Genomic DNA, 21,716 nt, shown 5'->3' with positions numbered 1-21,716 from the left:
AGTCTCCCGCCAAGGGTCTTCCATCGGCGAGTCTCCCATCGACTTTTGTGGGCTTGTTTTCCTCTGAAGCCTTGATCCTCAAGAAAATGTCCCTATCAATTCTTCTTCACAGTTTTCGTCTTGGACATTATGAGGTGTAATAACGTATCTAGGGAAGCCCCTCGTCCTATAGCAAAGAGGTTCCTTGGCAAATGCTCTCTCTTTGAGAAGGATGACCTTGTGAGAATTGCCTTATCATTTACCTTGCCCCCTTCTCCTCCCCCCCCGACTATGAGATGAGGTTTGCCTACCCAGGAGAAGGGATGTCAAGTCTTCGTTGGGTTAGGATGGATAGTCCTATATGAAGCATCCTTGACGATAGGCCTTAGATTTCCTTTATCCAGCTTTGGGCAAGAGTTTTTATGAGATTTTCATCTTGCTTCCACTCAAGTCCATCCCAATGGATGGTTGTTTTTGGTTGCTTTTTCCATTTTGTGTGAGCTGAGAGAGGTGTTAGTGACCCCAGAGCTTTTTAGTTGCTTTTATAGGTTTCGGGGTGTGAAAAAATGCATTAACTTCTATACCTGATATGGAAAGACTATTTCTTGACTTTCCATAGAAAGTTCAAGATTTTGAAGATAAACAATTCACACTTGATAAACTTATTAGCTTAAGATGGGGTGAATTAAGTTTTTTCATCTTTAAAAAAAAAAAAAAACTCAAATAATAGAATTGAAATAAGAATGTAAAGAAATTAAGAATGCAGCACACGAAATTTAAAGTGATTCAGTTATCAAAGCTTACTCCACTATCTTGATACATCACCAAGGATTTTGCAAACACACAAAATATACCTTTACTATACCTTGTAGCTTTTACACAGGACCAGCTAGTTAATCTTTACAAATTTTGGCTTTTGAAAACTTAGCTCAACCACAACCAACTGCCTTTCAAGAATTAAGTGTAACCTTTACAAACTGTCACAATAATGTGAAAAGATTTCTCAAGAGAAAAATATAATACAATAAGTGAATACAAGTGATTCTCTTTAATAGAAGAGAGATTAAAAAATATAGAAGTGCAACACTCTTTCTTTTAAAATCTCACAGAAAGATAATATTGAAAGCATGTGAGAAGATGAAAAGCTTTGGAAAGAGTTTTGAACGATTGCTCAATCTTTGCAGAACTATTCTTGTATATGTTGTGATTGGTTGTAACCTTCTTTAGCATTCTCAACAACTATTTATATATTTTATGTATTCAATGTTAGTTGACATGTCATTAAACAATTGGAATGTTTTGGTTTGAGTCACAACTGTCACTTTTTGTCTCTATAAGCATTACAATTGCTATTAATTCTCAAAAGTACACCCGAATTGTCTGAAGAACATTTAATGTACTGAAAAGAAGAAATTGACAACATTTAATGGGTCTAACAATTATACTTTTCGAAATCTGTTAGAAAATACTTGAGTAAATTTTAGCATTACTCGACTAAGTTTGATCCTTACTCAATTGGATATACTATATATTCGAGTATATATTTAGCTTACTTGAGTATGGCCAAGTCATTACTCGAATATTAATTTTTTAGCCTCAGAAAAATGCGTTATCTTCTCGATTACAAAACTAAGTTTACTCAATTACTTTTGATCTTTACTCGAGTACAAACAATTGTTACTCGATTAAGTTTGAGACTAGAGACTTAGCCAGATTTCAGCCTATCTTTACTTGATAACAAAGAATATTTATTTGATTACAAAGAATATCTATTCAAGTATAAAATAACATTACTTGATTACAAAAATATTTTACTCGAGTGAAATGATACTCAGAAATTTTAACTTAAGATTACTCAATTACAAAATAAATTCACTCTAATACAAAAAATAATCATTCAATTACAAAAACACCTTACTTGATTAATTTCAAGATGATAGAAAATTGAGTCACAAACTCGAGTAAAAGAGTTTAGTTAGTTGAGTATATCACATTTTTACTTGATTATACTTACATGTGCAATCGATTATTTTTGAAAATAAACTGAACATTACTCATTTATTCTCAAAGCTTATTTAATTGATTATCACAAAAAGCTTTCACATGCTTACATGATTTTCACAAAGGGTTCACTCAATTGACTCTCATATGCTTGATAGAATACTTGATTATTTAAACTTTATACTTGATTAAAAGATTATCAAACTTAAGAATCTATACTTCAAAAGATTTTGGCATCATTAATGAACCAAATTTATTAGTTAAAAAATATTTTCTCATTCAAATTTACCAAAAAATATTTTCTCATAAAATCAAAACACAAAATTTTCAACAATACTCATGCCTTCTTATGCCAGTTATGTTGGGTTGCCGATCCCAAGGAGCATGCTGTCAAATGTCGTCGCTTTGCTGACCTCCAAGCCTCTTTTGAGGACAAAATTCAGAGCTTAGTGTCCTTAGGTCTTGTTTGTCTCAAAGACATTATGTTCAAGGAGAATATTGCCACTGCGGATTGGGTGTCTTACAGGGTAACTTTGCCATCCCCTCTGGGATTTCGCACGATGTGTCATGGTTAGCTCCCCCCATGACAATGATGGCATCGATGGAGCTATTTCTTTGGGAGGAGAGTTGAGTGAGGGATCTCACCACACACTGCATTTTTGGGTTTAGTCGACTAATTGTGTCTAGTTGACTTAAGAATGCCTCAGTTGACTTATTGTGAGTTGACTATCCAAAAATGCAGCCTTTGTCAAGTCGACTAATCTAAGTCAATCCAAGGAAACCAGCTCTCGGTCCAGTCGACTAAGCCAACTTAATAGTCGACTAAACCCAACCTTTAGTCAACTCACCTATATCCTTAGTCGACTAATCTGGTAAGAATTTATCAAAATATTCCGATTTGCTCCAAATTTAATCTAACATGATTCCAAGTTTCCCCAAGCCTTTAATTAAGTCAAAAGAAGACATTTAACCTTGTTTATCAAGTGGAAAATCTTATGATATCAAAAATGTTAATTCTTAATGTGCCATGACTTGAGTTGTGTGTGGTATATGTGCATCATGGGCATGACACAGTGCAAGCATAATGATATCTATAGTGGGCATGTGTGAGCATCATTGATGAATTTTTATTTGTTACACGAGCATTTATGTATGTGAACACGAAAATGATGTATTGCATTGCATGGAAAACTACTGCGCGCGAGGCGGATGATTCCGCGGGATATATCTCCCAAAACTAGTAGGCTTATCTCTGACTAGAGTTTACACTCCTTGGGTGATGACCCGGGAGTGCACCCATGGGTGAGGTTAAATGGGCCCGAGACTTGTTATCATTCAGCAAGATTGCAGATATTCAGAGAAAAGCCGGTATGTATTATATTTATGTGGGTTAATTGGCCATATGTGTTTATCGGCATATGTTTGTGTGATATATGGTATGATTATAGCATGATGTATCATGGGTGGGTGAGTGGAAGTTATGAAAATGGTTTACTCTGCCTATATCAAATATCACCCACCAGCCCATTTTTGTGTCATGTTTTCAGCTATGTTACTTTGTTGTTTCATACTTGCTGAGCCTTGTGGTTCATATTTGTATTCCTCACCATTCCAAGTAGGGGTAAAGGGATCGCTGAGGAAAGTCCTATTAAGGCTGAAGGTTAGAGGTGTGTGGCGGGGCTCACTCTAAGGCCCAAAGATGGTGGGAGCAGATTTTGAGAAGACAATGTATATTGTAAATGTTTTTGCTTCCTTCATGGAGTGGAAGACTAATGTTATGGCACGTAATGTAGATACCCTATGTATGGTTTCCCATCTTAAATGAATGAAAATATGATGTTGTTTCATGTATGGATGTAAACTTGTGGCATGTATGAACATTAATTCCTTGGATTCATGAATGTGTGTTTATATGGCTCTCAAGTCTTTTATGGTTCCCCTAACACTCATTCTCTGGGTCTTTTTGGTGAGTCAGGTAGGCTTGGGGGAAGGGTGTTACACCTTTACTTTTTAATATCATATCATTTACGTATGCCTCTCTAGTGTTTCTCAATAGATCTTTGAAAACTTTATTTACCATTATTTGATATGTTGCCCCAACATTTTTCAAATGAAAATGTATGACTCTGTAGCAATACGTTCCCCTTTCAGTGATGAAGGTAGTTTTTTCGGCATTTGGCAAATATATCATGATCTGATGATATACAGAGAAAGAGTCTAGAAAACTTAGTAACTCATACCCAAATGTTTTTTTAACCAGTTTGTCAATTCGAGGCAATAGATATGAGTCTTTTGGACACGCTTTGTTCTGGTTAATGAAATCCATGCAAACTTTCCATTTCCCAATTGTTTTCTTCACTATGATCACATAGCTAACTATTATGGATAGTAAACTTCATGAATAAACCCTGCGGCCAATAGCTTGTCGATTTCCTCATCTAAAACCTCTTACCTTTCCATGGGATACTTTTCTTTTTTTGCTTAACTGGTCTAGCGTTTAGGTATGGGAGATTACTTTCAGACTTATTTCGGGCATGTCTGTCGGTGTCCAAGTAAAGATATTTGCATTATCTCTTAGGCACTTCACAATTTCCTCCCTAGTTCTTCCTGGTAGTTAGCTCCCAACATAGATCATCTTTTCTTCATCTCCTTTATATAGAGGCATTGCTTCCAACTTTTCCACTGGTTGGGGCTTGTTTGCGAGCTATTTCACAATAGTGAGGGTTTCCTTTGTATCCTTCTTCTTCGTAGAAGATATGTAACAACTTCACACCTTTTCTAGTCTCCTCAGACTTGTCCTATCCCATTAGCTGTTGAGAACTTCATTAGCAGGTACCTTGAAGATATTACTGCTCTCATATTGTTCAAAAGTGGGCACCTTAGTATGACATTGTATGTTGAAAAAGGTGTTTTAACTACGATAAAGGTTGTTTGTCAGGTGGTACTCCGCGACTATGTACCCAAAGTGATGGCGAGTTGTATTGCTCCGACTATAGGGATTGATTCTCCCCCAAAACAGAATAGAGGAGAGTGGACAATCTTCAGGCGATCCATGAAAATATTCATTCTCTCAAAACAATTCTAATATATCAAATTAACCGAGCTGCCACTGTCTACCAGCTGTAGTCTTCCAATCGGATGTTTAGCGATTACAGTTGAGATAACCAAGGGATCATCGTGTGGCATCACGACTTCCCCTTGGTCGGTGAACTTAAAGGTGATAACTTTCTCACTGCCTTGTATTAACATCACAAAGTTGACTTGATAAGCTTGTCACGCATATGCTTTCCTTGATGACAAGGTATGACCAACCATGGTTTCTCCCCTTGATATCACATAGATAACGTGGTTAGTTGGTTGATTATCTAGTGGGAGATTCTGTCTTTCTTCTAATCTCCTATCATTATGTCGCCTTTCATGAAGGTGCCTATCCATTATTTCAGCCTCTTCTTCATGTCTCATCCTGTCTCTATTCTCTACTAGAGCATATCTTTGTGGCCTTCCATTCTTGATCAGTGATTCAATTTGGTTTATTAAATCACGACAGCTGTTAGTATTGTGCCCATATTTTTTGTGGAATCTACAATAGGCATTTTTGTCTCTCCCCATGGGTCAATCTGTTCTTCTAGGGAATTTCAACAGATCTGACCTTTCAATGGTCGCCAAGATATGGGATTGGGGCTCAGAAAGCTAAGTGTACTTCTTGTACTATAGTTTCAGGGAATTGTCATTTATCTTGGATTTATCTTTTTTCTTGACTTCTCAGTCGTCAAAATCTTGTTTCTTTCTTTTTCTGTCTCTTTCTTCATTTGTTATAACGCTTCTCATCACCTTCGACTGAAGTATATACTTATTGACCCTCACAAACAAATCATCTAGGGTAGTTGGTTGGTCTAAAGTCAAAGATTCGTGTAGCAAGGTAGATTTGGTCCATTGTAACATGGTTGCTACTGCTACTCCCACTTACTTCCAACGTCACATTGTGAAATCAGTCTATGTATTATTGAAGGGTCTCCTTATTACTTTGCTTGATGTTGAGAAGATAAGTTGTATCCTTCTTCCTTTGATTGTTGATTACAAATGCCTTAATGAATTCTGAACTCAGCTGTTCAAAAGTGGATATGGAGCCCTCAGGCAGACCATTGTACCATGCTCGAGCATGATCTGTTAAGGTCGGTGGAAAGGCCATGCACATAATTTTGTCTTCCCATCCATATAATACCATAATGGATTCGTAGTTCTAAATATGGTCATGAGGGTTTCCCTTGCTCGAGTATATAGATATTTTGGACATTTTGAACTTCTTTGTCAATGATTTCTCCATGATGGCTAAGGCGAAAGGAACTCTTTTATGAGGTTGATCTTCTGACATAGGAAACAACTTTTTCTTCTCCAAGACCTCCTCAATCATCCTTTTGATATCCATCATCTCGCGAGTGCTAAATGCTGATTGATCTTCAATTTCATTGATCTTTTTCACAAAACCACTTAGTGGAATTCCTTTCTCCTTTCGAGGATCATTCTGGGTATTTCTTAGCCTTTTTTGAGCTTTTTCCCTTTCTCGATCTTGAATTTAGCGAGGAATGGAGTTACACAATGAGTCCTCCAAGGATGAGTGGACTGTGATCGAGTCTTTTGTGGTTCTAATGTAGTCTCAGAACTTTTTTCCTGTACTTCTTGAAGGGGAATCTAGTCGACTACAAAATTTTTCAAGATTGGTGACAATACCATGCATGGGGTAATGTTTTGTAATAGCCTTGTCACCTCTTAAGGTGCTTACATGCTTTTTTCATGTTGGTGTTCTAAGGCCTCATGCTCCGGACATGGTATCATGGAGAGAGCTTGTTCAGATGGGTTTGTGAAACCGTTGGGACGAGTCTCAATCGGCCTTAAGAGTGAGTCTCTAGCTTGTCCTAAAAGTCATTCTCCAACTAGTCTTGAGAATGAGTTTCTCGTTGGACTTGAGGATGGGTGTCTTGAGTGGCATGGAGATGGGATGAAGAACATCTTGCATCTTGAGTGGGTGCCCCAAAGACTTGGTCTCCGCTTCTTCTTGACTTTGTTAGTTGATAACACTTCTTACTCGGGCAATCGTAAACTAATTCGTTGACTTTTCGTTCATTCCCACAGACGATGCCAATTGTTGTCATTCAAACACAACAATGAAAAAGTCAGAGGGGGCGAAAGTGAAAAAGTCATTGCCAGGCCGTTTGAGTTTGCAGGAAAGAAAACAGTCAGAGGGGGCAAAAATGCCCTTGCGCAAATACTTTGATGCTTAAATTAGACACTGATGATGCTAAAGACCTGAAAGTAGCATTCACACTAGTATTAGAGATGTACATTTTGTAGAATGAGGGTTTTCTTATTTATGGTAGTGTATGAAATAATCCTAAGTCCACCAAGATTAGGACTCTTACAAATAATGTTCAGGTCTTAGAGATGATGTTTATTCTTTCGGAGGAATTTTTAGATATTAGAGTTATCTTGGTTTACATATTGTGTGGGACCCCTTAGTCATCGGGGAAATGCTCGATAAACCTGCCTTGGCCATTGCTGGTGGGGGAACGAGAGATTGAGGGTCTCCCGCTTGTATGGTTTCCTTCGTCGGAAGGGATAAGAAACCAAAAGGTCTCCTGCCTAGATTGCCTTTGGTCTCTTGCCCATGCCTCCATTGCCGAAAGGGGCGAGGGTAAACTACATAGACCTGAAAACACTTCTTTTATAGAAAGCTTAATTCCCACAACCAAACTAGTCAAGTTGCCAATGTCGAGGAAGCCTTTATTGTGGCCTTCTCAAAACCTTTCCTCCATCATTAAACTAAAAACTCCCTTACCAAAAATCGCAAATGAAGGAAAAGGTTATGCAAATAAAGACAACAACACTCGCTCATTAAAACAAACATGATCCAAAGTAAGGGAGAAAACAAAGATGCCTAACAATGGATCCCTTTGTCCGAGTTAATAATGTTTTCAATGACCTTAAAGACCAACTAAAAGATAACAATGAAGGCCAAACACTATAGGAAAAAGGGGTATTGGCGGCAAAGTTTTCCCAGCGATTTTAATAATCGTCGGGAAAACACCACAATTACCGGCGATTTTTAGAACCGCCGGTGATGGGTCAAAATGACCGGCAATTTCAAAACCGCCGGTAATGGGATACACATCTCCGGCTATTTTTTAAAACCGTCGATGATTTTTCAAGCATAATCAGCGGTTTAAGAAAACTGCTGGTTGTGTTTACCCATCCTTGGCGGTTTTAAAACCGCTGGGGATAGGATTATATAAGGTCCTCGCGCGTACTCAGCCTAATTCTCCTCCGCGTGCACCCGGCCCAATTCTTCCCCTCACCCCCTTCGATCTCTTCCAAAATCCCCCCCTTGCAAACCCTAACATTCTCTAGCTCGCGCCTCGCTGCCTCCCTCGATCACCCTCACTCGCTCGCCTTACCTCGCCTCGCCCTCCCTCACTCATTCTCAGTTGCTCTCGCCCTCGGCCTCGCCCTCCCTCGCTTACTCTCAGTCGCTCTGGCCCTCGACCTTGCCCTCGCTCGCCTCGCCATCCCTCGCTCACTCTCAGTCGCTCTCGCCCTTGCCCTCCCTCGCTCACTCTCAGTCGCTCTCGCCCTCCCTCGCTCACTGATTAGACGCACATGCAACCAGAGAAGTGTTGATTGGAATTGGGGTAAATTACAGTTCGATTGCTCCGCGATAGTTGTTCTTCTTTGATTAGGTTTGTCTCCAGCTTGTGTATAATGTATCTCTATCGTTTATTTATCTGTTTATACGTATGAATCTTGCGTGTTATCCCAGATCCTCTGTTTATCGATTGAGATTTAGATGATAATTCATTCTATTAGATCATAATTATTGATCAACATTGTTGTTTTTAGAGTTAGTGTTGATTGGAGTAAAATTGATTTGATCATTTCAATGATTTTTAATTTTAACAATAAAGTATTATTTTCTAATTATAAACATTTATTGACTTGTATAGTCTTAACATTTTAAATTTAACAATACAATGAATAAGAAATAAATTACACCATAATTAATAAAGTAAAATAATTAGCTACATGATCTATATGAAAATAAATTTCATAACCTTAAATTAGTTGAATTAATAATATTATATGATATTTGATTTACCTGAGGTCATACTTTGTCTTGTTTGATTTAAAAAATAATTAAAAAATGTTCATGTCAAGTAAAAAATATAAAAAAAGATGAAAAGTACAACCTAACTATTAATTAAAAATGATAGGCATCGCCATTTGTCCCGTTGAATAAAATTATACTATTATAATTGTCAATTGTTTTCGTTATTTTCCCAAATTTTAAATCAACTCTTTGTTGTGATTTGTTTTGTGTTATTAGTTGACTTAGTGAACATACACACTAACCATGCATATATAAGTAGTAGTAAAGATACATACATACATAGAGATCTTATGTGTGGTATGTGATGATACTGGACCGATCATCGAGGTCTGCCTCGAAGTAAGTATTTACAAGGGCGGGGCCTTTAATCCCCCGGGAGAACTCTAACGCTCAAGTTAGTAGAAGAAGAATGCCCGAAATGGAAAGTTACCTAGTAGTCAGATGATCCATACCTGTAGAAGTTGACCGTTATTTAAAGATGGCATAGAGCATACTTTGAAGAGATAAGATAACCTCTGAATAAGGCGTTAGAGATAATCTCGGTTGACCGAGTCAGCCTCATTCAAAATCAAATATGGGCTGAAGATCTAGATGACATGTGGCGCTTCTTGAGAGTGCCACGTGGCGGCACCGAGTTGGTATACTCCGAGGGTAATATAGTAATTTTGCCCTTAATAAAATATCCCCTCATCACTTGCCCCCCCAACTCTTTGAGCTGTGAGGGTGAAGAGCTCGGGTAGCTGAATGAGTAGTCCTCTAAGCTTTTCTGCTTTCCTGTAAAAAGGAGTTCTGCAAAATAAATAAATAAGATTAATGATCTCCATTATTGGCTCGCTTCCCAACTCAAAGTCCCATCACCCTTCATATGGCCCTCCAAGGACTCTATAAAAAGGGACGTGGGCATGGTCCCCTCATTCTAAGAATTATTGGAATGAGAGCATACTTGGGGTGGAGTAAAAAGGTAAGAGGTCTTCCCTCTCTTCTTCCATTTTTTTTTTATTTTTTTATTTTATTCTAGTTTTTTTGTTTTTTTATTTATTTGGTGTGGTCGAGACCACCAGCGGTCTCGGCCACGCTGGTGGAGGCCGCGCGGCTTACCACGCGTATTGGCCACGCTGGCTGAGGCCGCGCGCGGGTCCTGCTGTTTTTTTAATTTTTTTTTTTTTTTTTTGCCTGCCTCTCTAATTTTTTTTTTTTTTGCAGGCTTCCCACAAAGCACGAGAGACTCCAAGCAGCGCTTTCAAGCTCAACAGGGGACGGACTGACTCCCTCATAAGGGTTTTCTCGTGCATTCCCTTTCATCTTTGGAATTCTTCTTATCCGCCGGTATTCCTTTGCCTCTCTTCTCTTATTTTTCTGTAGTTTTTCATTGTCTCTCTTCCCCATATCATGCTGTTTTAGTAAGTCGATCCCCATGACCTCCTCTAGCAACCCGGATGGGAATAGCTTGGACTCTTCTAGCTCTTTTTTCCAGTCTGGTATGCAAATAGGAGACGCTGGAACTTCCCGGCCCCATCCTGATGCGTCCTCTTTTGATAACGATACTGACCTAGAGTTAGAGATTTATCATAGTGGTCTCCCTGATGACCTAACCCCTGCTTATTCTTCCTTATCCAAGGATGAGATCTTCAGGTTCGCCCAAAAATATCATTTCCCCACCAAGGGCTACTGGTACTCTGCACCTTCCAACCTTAGAGCCCATCAATCCCCTCATGGGGGTTTAACCATCTATGAAGCCTCTCTTGAAGCCGGGTGTAGGATCCCTTTCGAAGGCACCCTAGCTGAGATCTTTCGCCTCGTAGGGTTATCTCCTTCTCAGCTAGTGCCCAACAGGTGGAGGAACTTAGTCTCTTTCGTTATATGCTACCGAGGGAGAGGTATCATCCCTAAAGCCGAGCTCTTCTTAAATTTTTTTCGCCTTGTATGTGTTGATAAATTTGAATTTCGCTAATCGTTCATGGCATACCCCGGCTGTAAGTTTCTCGTAAACACCCCATCCTCTTTGAAAGGTTGGAAAAGTCGGTATTTTTTCATGGGATCTTCCTCCGCTACTATGGGTGTGCCCATCTCCTGGCGTCGGCCTTCTTGTACAAATTTTTCACTTGAAATGTCCCATTTAGAGAGGAGGAATGCTGAGTTGTTGATGGGTTTGGAGCACATCAGTACTGCCAGATTGATTAACGAGCAAACTCTGTCTCTCGGGGGTGTATGTCGATACCCCTGTCCAGCAGCCGACATTCCCTTAGGTTGATTTTTTCAATCCTCTCGTTCTGCCTTATGTCTCCTATTTATGCGTACTTCTTTATCCTAACCCTTGATCTTATTTTGTCATGCTTTGTAGCCAAGATGATTGACGACGCAGAGCTGTGGGGGACCGATAAGCAGGCCGCTGAAGAGGCCAAATGGGCCCGGAAGAATGCCAAGTGACATACTAAAGACTCTTGGCTCCCACCTCGGCACAAAAAATTGAAGGCCTTCGAGTCTCGTTCTTCTTTGCCCCAAGCTGAGATAGGGGGCTCCCAATGCACTGAGCCTTTTTCTGACATGGTCGAGGGGGAGGCGTCCATTCCTGCCCGGGCTCTTCACCGACCAGACTGGAATGTTCATGAGTCAGACCACAGCAGCAAAGCCTGGGTGGCGACTCAGCTTATTCAAGGTCTACCAACTCAGGCAGACCTGGAGGGGGCCGTGGATCTGACTTCAGAGACCTTAGAGTCGTGTTACTGTCAGGGCTTGGGTCAGGTTAGTCTCTTGGTCCTTTATCATGGAGAACTTTTGGTTCCCCCATATTCTAATATTTGCTACTTGCATGCAGAGTATTGTTGCTCAGAATGAGCTCCAGAAGCGAATGACGAGGAACTCCCGAAAAATGCTCTAGTTGGATAATGCCCTTGCTGAGTGCCATAGGACCATCGAGCAGCAGGACGAGGATCTAAGGGCTCAGCATCAACGATACGCGGAGCTGGAGGAACGCCTACAAAGCCTTGAGATTAGCCGCCATGCAACGGATGGAGAGTTGGGGCAGTTTAAACAGCGTGTTCAGGAGCTAGATGAGAGATATGCAAACCCCACCCAGCTCCCCGAGGTGAAAGGGTTTATTCGACAAGAGTTGCAGGGTGTCTGGAAGAAAGGCTTCATTCGGAGTAAGGAGGAAGTGCAACAAGCCTACCCTGACCTCGATTTCTCCCCCGTCAGACCAATGGAGGATGTGATTGCTGAGCTCACCCGGGCATCATCCTCTAAAGCCTCCGCGATTGAGTCTGAGGAGTCCGAAGAAGAAAACTAGTTATTAGTTCTAGGTTCGTATGTACCTTTTTGCCATGATCATGAGTTGTACTAGACCTTTGATCATTTGCTAAATAAAATGCCTTGAAGTTATGCTTCTTTGCAATAGTTCGAGTTGGGTGGTCTCTGTTATCTGATTTCTTGTAATTCTCATGTTAACGTGGTGGTGGATGCCGTTCTACTCGGTTCCTTTTTATTAGGGGTGGTCCCCTGGGTCACATCTGCCCCTTTTAGTTTTAACCCTCTTTCACTTCGGTATGGAGGTGAGGACTTAGGAGTCTCCTCCAGGACCCCTTAGGTCGGCTTCTTTGGGGGTCATTTCCACCCCCTTAGCCCTTCTTTCCTTTTTATTTTAGGGGTGGTCCCCTGGGGCCATGTCTGGTCCCTTGCTCTTCTTTTTTTATCTTAGGGGTGGTCCCCTAAGACCATATCTGGTCCATTGCACTTTCTGCGTCCTCGCTATCTTTGATGACGAAAAGACTTCAAGAAATCTCTTTGGAGGTTTCTGAGGTCAGGGGAAAACAATTCCTTCCCCTTCACCTCTTTTGTTTTTTGTTTTTTTTATATTCTGTAGGATAAAAAATATGCACATGTAAAAAGAAACATAATGAGATTTTATTGAAAAAAATACGCAGCTCCGAATTCCTTGGCATAAATCCCTCATTGATAAAATTTTCTCAAATTCTGAATATTCTAAGTATTCTTTATGGGAGTGCCGTCCATGGTCTCGAGCCGGTATGCCCCAGGGCTGAGGGTCTCGGTAACTCGGTAGGGGCCTTCCCATGTTAGTGACAACTTATTGGAGTCTCGGGGGTTGCTAACACTTGCTCGTCGAAGGACCAGATTGCCAGGTAAAAAACTTCAAGCTTTCACCCTTCGGTTGTAGTACCTCTCAATCCGTTGATTATAAACCGCCTGGCGGACCCTTGCTTCGTCGCGAAGCTCTTCCATTGTATCCAAGTTATTCCTCAGGCCTTGCTCATTGGACTCTAGGTTAAAATGATCCACTCTAAAAGTTGGGATCTCGATCTCTACCGGAATAAGGGCTTCTGAGCCGTAACATAAGTTAAATGGGGTTTCCCCAGTGGACCCCCTCATCGTGGTCCGATAAGACCAAAGGATGCTCGGTAACTCATCCACCCACCTTTTATCTGCCTTGTCCACCCGAGCTTTTAATCCATGGAGCATAGTCCTATTGGCAAGCTCAATCTGTCCGTTAGCTTGTGGATGAGCTACCGAGGTGAAGTGCTGCTTGATCCCCAACTCTTGACACCATTCCTTGACCGTTCGATCTGTAAACTGGGTCCCATTATCTGAAACAATCACCCGTGGGATCCCAAATCGACAAACCACGTTCTTTCATAAAAATTGCTTCACTTTTCGCGCAGTGATGAAGGCCAGGGGCTCGGCCTCTATCCATTTGGAGAAGTAATCTATAGCTGCGATCAAGAATTTTACTTGACCTACGGCAAGCGGGAACGGACCTAGGATGTCAATCCCCCATTGGGCGAAGGGACATGTGTAACACCCCAATTCCCAGGAGCGTTAACGTAATGTAAGATTCCGGGGATAATTTTTTTTTTTCAAACAAAAACCCAACACAAAAACCATTCCCCGAAGATCCCGTTACACCTTCTCAGTATATCAACTATGAACCATTAATAAACCAAGACAGGTTCACCAACACAAATGCGGAAGCTAGATCGAAACCTCAACAGGTCATAACCGAAACCACTTTATTTATATATAAAGTTGCACCAACGTTTACATGACGTTTTCAAAAGTAAATAATATAACTGAAAAGACATAATGTAAACTATCCGCTAATCGTCGTCACTCCTCGACGATTCCTTTCCTTTTTGCACCGCTGCCTTCACCTGAAACGTTTGAATATTCCAGGGACAAAGTCCAAATTAGATGATGAATCATCTAAGTGAGAGTTCAAAACACATTTTTCATGAATAATGCAAGACATGAAATAAACCAATACACCCGGTAAGCCCTAACTCAAGAGAATTCCCACGCGCTTAACCCTACCATGGGGAAAGAGCAATCTCTCTAAAAGCTATGCCACCACACCGACTCGACGACACGACGATGCGACGCGATTCTAGCTTAAATGGGGCTGCCAACGCATCTCACCAGAATACGTTCCCACCTTAAGCATCTAGGAACCACCATACAATCCCAACTCCAAAATTTCACATGGACCACCTAGTCGTCCTAGTGCAACTTCCCTGGCCAAACGGCCTGGCACGGAAATCAAGGCAGCTATCCTGACATGCACACCTAGCATCAGATACCCCTATCATTCCGTCACGCCCTTGGAGAATTACGACTACACTATCCAGACAACATCCTAGACTGACATCCCACATGAACAACACAGTATGGACCACCTAGTCGTCCTAGTGAAACTTCCCTGACCAAACGGTCTAGCATGGAAACCAAGGCGGCTATCCTGACATGCACACTAGCATCAAATACCCCTATTATTCCGTCACGCCCTTGGAGAATTATGGCTACACTATCCAGACAACATCCGAGGCTGACATTCCATACGTACACATAAAACTCAAGACAATGCCACAATTCACAATTCAATGCATCGTATAAACAACATTTATAAAATGCAATGCACAGTTCAAAACGTTTAGGGACAAACCTCCCTCATAAATCCAACTATCACTGGTTACCATTTTAATGCACAAAACCATTTTGCATGAAATCACCATATGTTCAGATAGAACAAGCACAAAAAATCAAGTTTTGGGGGAAAACACTCACCTTGAACGAAACTCAGAACACCTCGAATCTTGTGCCCAATCTCAATTTTCGTGCAACTCCTCAAGTCTTTTAACCAAACCACCTCCTTACAGGTCCTCACGCGCTGCCCAAGTGCTCTACGCGTGTGATGCCTTGCGTATGCTTTAAAAACCCTCTATCCACTAAACCCAAAGCACTCTCGTCTAGCACAAATGTATCACAACTTCAAATGAGAGAATCCTTAGCCTTGAGCCCCTATTTATATGTTTAGGAAACTTAGCCACCAAAAAATATATATTCTGCAATCATTTCAAATCTTTCAAAATCTTTTCCAATCATTCCAAATCTTCTAAGATTTTCTATAATCATTCCAAATTTTTTGATATCTTTTGCAATCATTCTAAAATCTTCTAAGATTCTCTGCAATCATTGTAAATCTTCTATAATCATTCTAAATCTTCTAATATCTTTTGTAATCATTCCAAAATCTTCTAAGATTCTCTGCAATCATTGTAAATCTTCTATAATTATTCTAAATCTTCTAATATCTTTTGTAATCATTCCAAAATCTTGTAAGATTCTCTGCAATCATTGTAAATTTTCTATAATCATTCCAAATCTTCTAATATCTTTTATATAATCATTCCAAAATCTTGTAAGATTTTCTGCAATCATTGTTATCCAAATCAAATCTTTTCTTATCCAATCAAATTTTATACAAATCTTATCCTTAAAGTCATCATGAGCCTTCATCTTATCTCTAACGTCATCATGAGACTTCATCCTTATCTCTAAAGTCATTTATGAAGTTTTTTCCTGAATCTCCCAAATGCCCCTAGTAAAAAGATTTTAAGAATTACACTTTGCCCCAAACTTTTGGATAATTGCACTTAGACCCTTTTCAACATGATCCCCGGGCTAATTTTTAATTGCATTTTAGTCCATGAAAAATGGACTAATTGCGCTAATGCCCCTAATTTTTAGGTAAATTACACTTTTACCCCAACCTCAAAAATTATGATTTTTCCCCTGGCTCAAAAACTGAACTTCTCTTTAAAGACCTTTATAACCCTTTGAAATATCCCAAAACACTCTCTTTAAAATTCTGAAAAAATATCGTTTCGATCTCCCTCTGTCAATTTCGAAAAAACACTACACTTAAGCCCGACTCTTCGTTTTAGCTACAAACCCTTTTGTTTCTTCCAAAAACTACTGAAGGGTTACTCTATATGCCAAATATGAACTTCCTTAGGGTTCCATTGACTTCTCGGATGCCCCGTACGATAATTCGGTATTTCAGCCTAAATCACAATTGCCTTTTTTAGCTGTACCGGGAACCGTTCCCGATCCAACTTCTTTTGATGCCTAAAATCATAACTCGTATTACTTGTCGATACTATACCATTTTCCTTGGCTATCCAGGGTCCAGGGTACTCCCTCTGACTAATTCGATCGTTCAAAGTTGCGTTAGTGTACCCTATAGTCTTATTTTCCACAAAGTCCATTTATGCCCTTCATCAAATATTATTTATGACCTCAAATCATTCTCGAGTATTACAGCATGGCTGGACCAGGTGGGTGAGCATGGCACTAGGAACATGAATCAGGTTAGAAACCCGTTGGCATCTTTCACATTTCTTGACTAGCTGCTCTGCATCAGACACCATAGTCGGCCAGTAGTACCCTTGTCGAAGGGCTTTCTGGTAGAGAGTCCGGGCTCTTATGTGACTCCCACATATTCCCTCATGGATCTCTCTTAAAACATAGTCAGCTTCGCGAGGCCTCACACACTTCAAGAGTGGTTGGGTGAAAGATCTCTTATACAACTCTTCGTTGACTTGTACAAACTTCTGGGCCCTCCTTTTTAGCTCACGAGCCTCTAAGTCACTTTCTGGTAGCTTGCCATCCTTCAAATAACTGACAAAGGGGTCCATCCAACTTGGTTCCAGGTCGAGACCTAGCTACTCTGCCATCTCATCAATGCTTCTCTGGGGTAGCGTCTCAATAAAAATCTGTCTGGAATTGGTTGGGAAAGAAGCCGACGCGATCCGGGACAAAGTGTCTGCTTCCACATTCTGGGATCGAGGCACATGCTCAATTTTCACAGATTGAAAACGACTCATCAATTCCTGAACGAAAACCAAATATTTGGACATATGGTCCTCCCTGGCCTCGTATTTTCCCTTCACCTGCTGAATAACAAGGTTAGAATCAAACTGTACGTGGCCTCATTATTAGATACCCGAAACTCAAAATGCAGAGCGTATAGCCAGGACTGGCTCTCTAGGCTCTTATAATCAGCCCAGCTCCTCCGCCCCCAGAGTTTGAGCTGCCATCCACTGCCAACATCCATGGTCCTAGGCTATCCTCTAGAGATCTGCCAAGCCCAAATCCTTCGGCGATGAAGTCTGCTAAGGCCTGGGCCTTAATAGCTGAACGAGGCCGTTACTCTATGTCGAATACTGTTAACTCCATTGACTACTTCAACATTCTCCCTGAGAGCTCTAGTTTCCCCAGAACCTGCCTTAGAGGCTGGTCAGTAAGCACAATGATAGAGTGCGCCTAGAAGTAGGGTCGCAACTTCCTCGCTGAGACCACCAAGGCAAATGCTAATTTCTCCATGGGGGAATACCGAGCCTCAGCTCCAGACAATCGTTTGCTCGTGTAGTATACTGGCCTTTGCCTCTTATTCTCCTCGCGCACCAGTACTGAGCTTACTACCTCTTCTGCTACGACTAAGTAGAGGTAGAGCGGCTCGCCCGTCCGTGACTTTGTGAGGACTGGTGGTGAGACCAGACATGCCTTGAGCTCGTTGAAAGCCTCCTAACACTTGTCGTCCCAGACAAATTCCTTGGTCCTGGATAGGGCTTTGAAGAAAGGGAGGCCATTTTCTGCCGATCGGGAGAGGAATCTCCCTAGAGTCGCTATCCTTCCCGTGAGCTGTTGGACCTCCTTAATGCTTCTTGGGGTCAACATTTCTAGTATCGCTTTAATCTTCTCAGGATTCACCTCGATCCCTCGATGATGCACGATGTACCCGAGGAACTTCCCTGCAAAGACACCAAAAGCGCACTTAGAGGGATTAAGCTTCAATTAGAATCTGCGCAAGGTTTTGAAACACTCTTCCAGGTTTGCCGGATGCTCTTCTGCCAGTAGGCTTTTTACTAGCATGTCATCCACGTAGGCCTCCATGTTGCGTCCTAACTGATCCTGAAAGAGCCTATTTACAAGTTGTTGGTATGTAGCTCCTGTATTCTTCAAACCAAAAGGCATAACAGTATAACAATAGGTGTCCTGGTCCGTAACGAATGCCGTCTTCTCCTGATCCTCTTTATGCAATGGGATCTGATGATATCCCTAAAAAGTATCTAAAAAACTCATAAGGTGGCATCCGGTCGTGCCATCAATTTGGGCATCAATCCGGGGAAATGGATAACTATCTTTTGGATAGGCCTTGTTTAGGTCAGTGAAATCAATACATAACCTCCACTTACCTTTTCCCTTAGGGACCAGAACCACATTGGCGAGCCACTCTAGATAATCAACCTCTCGAATATATCGTGCTGCCATCAATTTTTCCACCTCGGCCTCTATAGCCCTTGCCCTATCTGGGGTAAAATTCCTCTTCTTCTGTATGACGGATCGGTACCCCCGCTTTACTCCCAAACGGTGTGTCATCACTTCCGGGTCTATGCCAGGAATGTCATGGACCGACCATGCAAAAATATCTGCATATTGGCGAAGAAGGGATACAATCCGAGCCCAAAGAGGGTCTTTCAACTGGGCGCTCACCCTTACGCATCTATCGAGTTGGTCCGGGTCCAATGGTACTTCTATGAGCTCATCCACTGGCTCAGCAGTCTTTGGGTCCTCTAGGCCCTCCAGCAAAAAACTGACAGTGGCGGGAGGGGAGATTCCGACCTCTCTCCCTTTAGGGCCCTGTCCTCGTCCTGAATCTTTTAGGGGTTCTGACCGCTCCTGCACGATACCCCTAGCAGTGTTGATGGATGCCATGTATCACTCCCAGGCGGACCTTAGGTCTCCTCTAACTTCGCCAATCCCCGCAACAGTAGGGAACTTAAGCACCATGTGGTAAGTGCTCGGCACGGCCTGTAGAGCATTTAACCCCGATCTTCCCAAGATCATATTGTAGGCCGAGGGGACCTCTGCTACCAAAATGTCTAACATGACCTGGGCGGACTGAGAACCCTTTCCAAGAGTCAACAAGAGCTGAAACATACCGTCCGCATACACCACTTCCCCGTTGAATCCAATCAAAGGGACCCGAGTTGGCTTCAACTGTTCCATCTGGTATCCTATGCCCAAGAAGGCCTGTCGATATAAAACCTCGGATGAGCTCCTCGGGTCCACGAGAATCCGCCGAAGCTCCTATTTTCCCAACTTCGCTGTGATGACCAGCGGATCATTAGAAATCGAATACCTGGGCAAGTCGTTATCCGTAAAAGAGATAATGTCCCCTGGCCGAGCCCTCTTGACTCTAACATGTCGATGCAGATCAAAACTTTCTCCCGATTTCTTGCCTGGCACCATACCAGCAGCTAAAGTGTGAAAAATTAAATGTTGTGAAGGGCTTCCCTCCCTCTGGCGACTCTTTCTCCTGGGCGGAGTTCTGGTCCTGCGCCTTTCCCGGGATCTATCACGTCTAATGGGAAGGCACCTTGATCTCCGACGTTCGTCCCTTTGTGGCTCAGTATCCTTAGCTATGAACCTCCTTAGGAAACCCCGATTGATGAGCTCCTAAATCTCCTCTTTCAGTTGATGGCACTCCTCCGTGTCATGTCCATGATTCGATGAAATCGGCAATACTTGTCTTTACTCCTTTTGTTAATCGGGGCCTTTATAGGTCTCGATTTTTTCAAGTAATCTTTATTCTCAATTGTAGCCAGGATCTCCGCCTGAGGGGTATTAAGTAGGGTGAACCTGACCGGACTCTATCGGGGCTCGACCTTTCCCCCCGTTGACCTGGTTTATCTTCCAGCTACTCCATATTTTGACTTTTCTTCTCTTTCTTGTCCGAGTATTCAATTCTCTTGGCCCGCATTACCTCCTCAGCATTAATGTACTTGGTGGCTCGACTCAGGATCTCCGTGAACGTCTGGGGAGGCCTCTTAGCCAGTGATTGGGTAAAATGACCAACCCTCAAGGCATTCTGAAAGGCCATCATGGCAATACTCTGATCAAGATTCTCAATGCTCAATGCCTCCATATTAAATCTAGCCACAAAATCTGTTAATGACTCCCCTTTGGTTCTGCTTGAGATTCACAAGGGTCATGGTTGATCTTCGGTGTCTCCAGAAGGGAGTGAAATGCGCCAAGAACTTGTTCTGAAGCTGTTCGAAATTAGCAATCGACTGGTGCCCCAAGCTTGAATACCAGGCTCGTGCATGTCTTTCTAAAGTGGCCGGGAAGACTCTACACCACATAGCATCAGGTACCGCCTGGACCATCATGTGAAAGGCGAAGAGATTCAAGTGGTCAGCAGGGTCGGTTGTGCCTCCATAGGGTTTGATGGCAAGGATTCGGAGGCACTCGGATGGAATAATTGTCATGATCTCCTGATTTAATGGCTGATTGGAAACAATGTTATGTGGCTCTTCCTCCCTCCGTCTCAACTCTGCAACCTCCATCTCCAAATGCCGCAAACTCATTTCTCGCTGAGCCCCTCCGACTCGGGCATACTCGAGACCAGAGGACTCCTTCTCCTCTGAGCTCAGCCTCCCATACTCGTCACGCCTGGAGGGTCCGTTCCTTCTCTCTTCTCGATGGGACTCCCTCCCAGCACGAGGGACCCGCCACCTTGGAATCTAGAGCGGCGGTCCCCTTGGTGCTGACTATCGTGGTTGGAGTGCTCATCTTGCCTCACCTCTGGAGACTGTTGTTGGGTCAAAAAGGTGTTGAGCAACTCCGTCAAGCGTTGGACCTGTCCCTCTAACTGGGCGACATGATCTTGTGATGGCGAGTGATCTGGGGGATGACCCCCTACGGGTCCACTCTCACGTGGTTGGTGTTGACTCTGATCTGGGACAGGTTGGGTACTAGCAGCTCGCGGTGGATTTCTTCTTGTGGCCATAACAGGGGAAAACTTGAGTTCGTCTAAGGTACTCAACGAACAAGAGCAGATAGAGCAATCGACCCCACGGTGGGCACCAAATGATGATACTGGACCGATCACCGAGGTCTGCCTCGAAGTAAGTACCTGCAAGGGAGGGGCCTTTAATTCTCCGAGAGAACTCCGACACTCAAGTTAGTAGAAGAAGAATGCCCTAAACAGAAAGTCACCCAGTAGTCAGATGATCCATACTTGTAGAAGTTGACCGCTGTTTAAAGATGGTGTAGAGCATACTCTGAAAAGATAAGATAACCTTTGAATAAGGCGTTGGAGATAATCTCGGTTGACCGAGTCAGCCTCGTTCAAAATCAAATATGGGCTAAAGATCTAGATGACACGTGGCGCTTCCTGAGAGTGCCACGTGGTGGCACCGGGTTGGTATACTCCGAAGGTAGT

At 42.2% G+C, this 21,716-nt stretch overlaps 1 protein-coding gene across 1 annotated transcript; it reads right to left on the bottom strand.

Moving 5' to 3' along the window:
• Nucleotides 1-13,285: 13,285 nt before the first annotated feature.
• LOC127799860 (uncharacterized) lies at nt 13,286-17,124 on the bottom strand. Its single transcript, XM_052334074.1, has 2 exons — nt 16,749-17,124; nt 13,286-13,737 (listed from the first exon to the last, which is right to left on the bottom strand). Exons 1-2 carry the CDS (start codon nt 17,122-17,124, stop codon nt 13,286-13,288), a joined length of 828 nt encoding a protein of 275 aa, XP_052190034.1.
• Between the last annotated feature and the right edge of the window lie 4,592 nt (nt 17,125-21,716).

Source organism: Diospyros lotus, chromosome 4 (genome assembly GCF_014633365.1).
Source record: "Diospyros lotus cultivar Yz01 chromosome 4, ASM1463336v1, whole genome shotgun sequence".
In the NCBI taxonomy this organism is placed as follows: Eukaryota; Viridiplantae; Streptophyta; class Magnoliopsida; order Ericales; family Ebenaceae; genus Diospyros; species Diospyros lotus.
Note: the sequence above shows the minus strand (reverse complement) of the source record. Positions and strands in the feature narration are given on the sequence as shown.

Excerpts from the sequence above, each read along its gene's own strand:
- LOC127799860 (XM_052334074.1), bottom strand. The coding sequence starts at position 17,124 with ATGGACCCCTTTGTCAGTTATTTGAAGGATGGCAAGCTACCAGAAAGT. Across the intron at positions 13,738-16,748 it reads CCACCTGGTCCAGCCATGCT|ATAATGGGACCCAGTTTACA; the intron begins GTAATACTCGAG and ends TGATTGTTTCAG.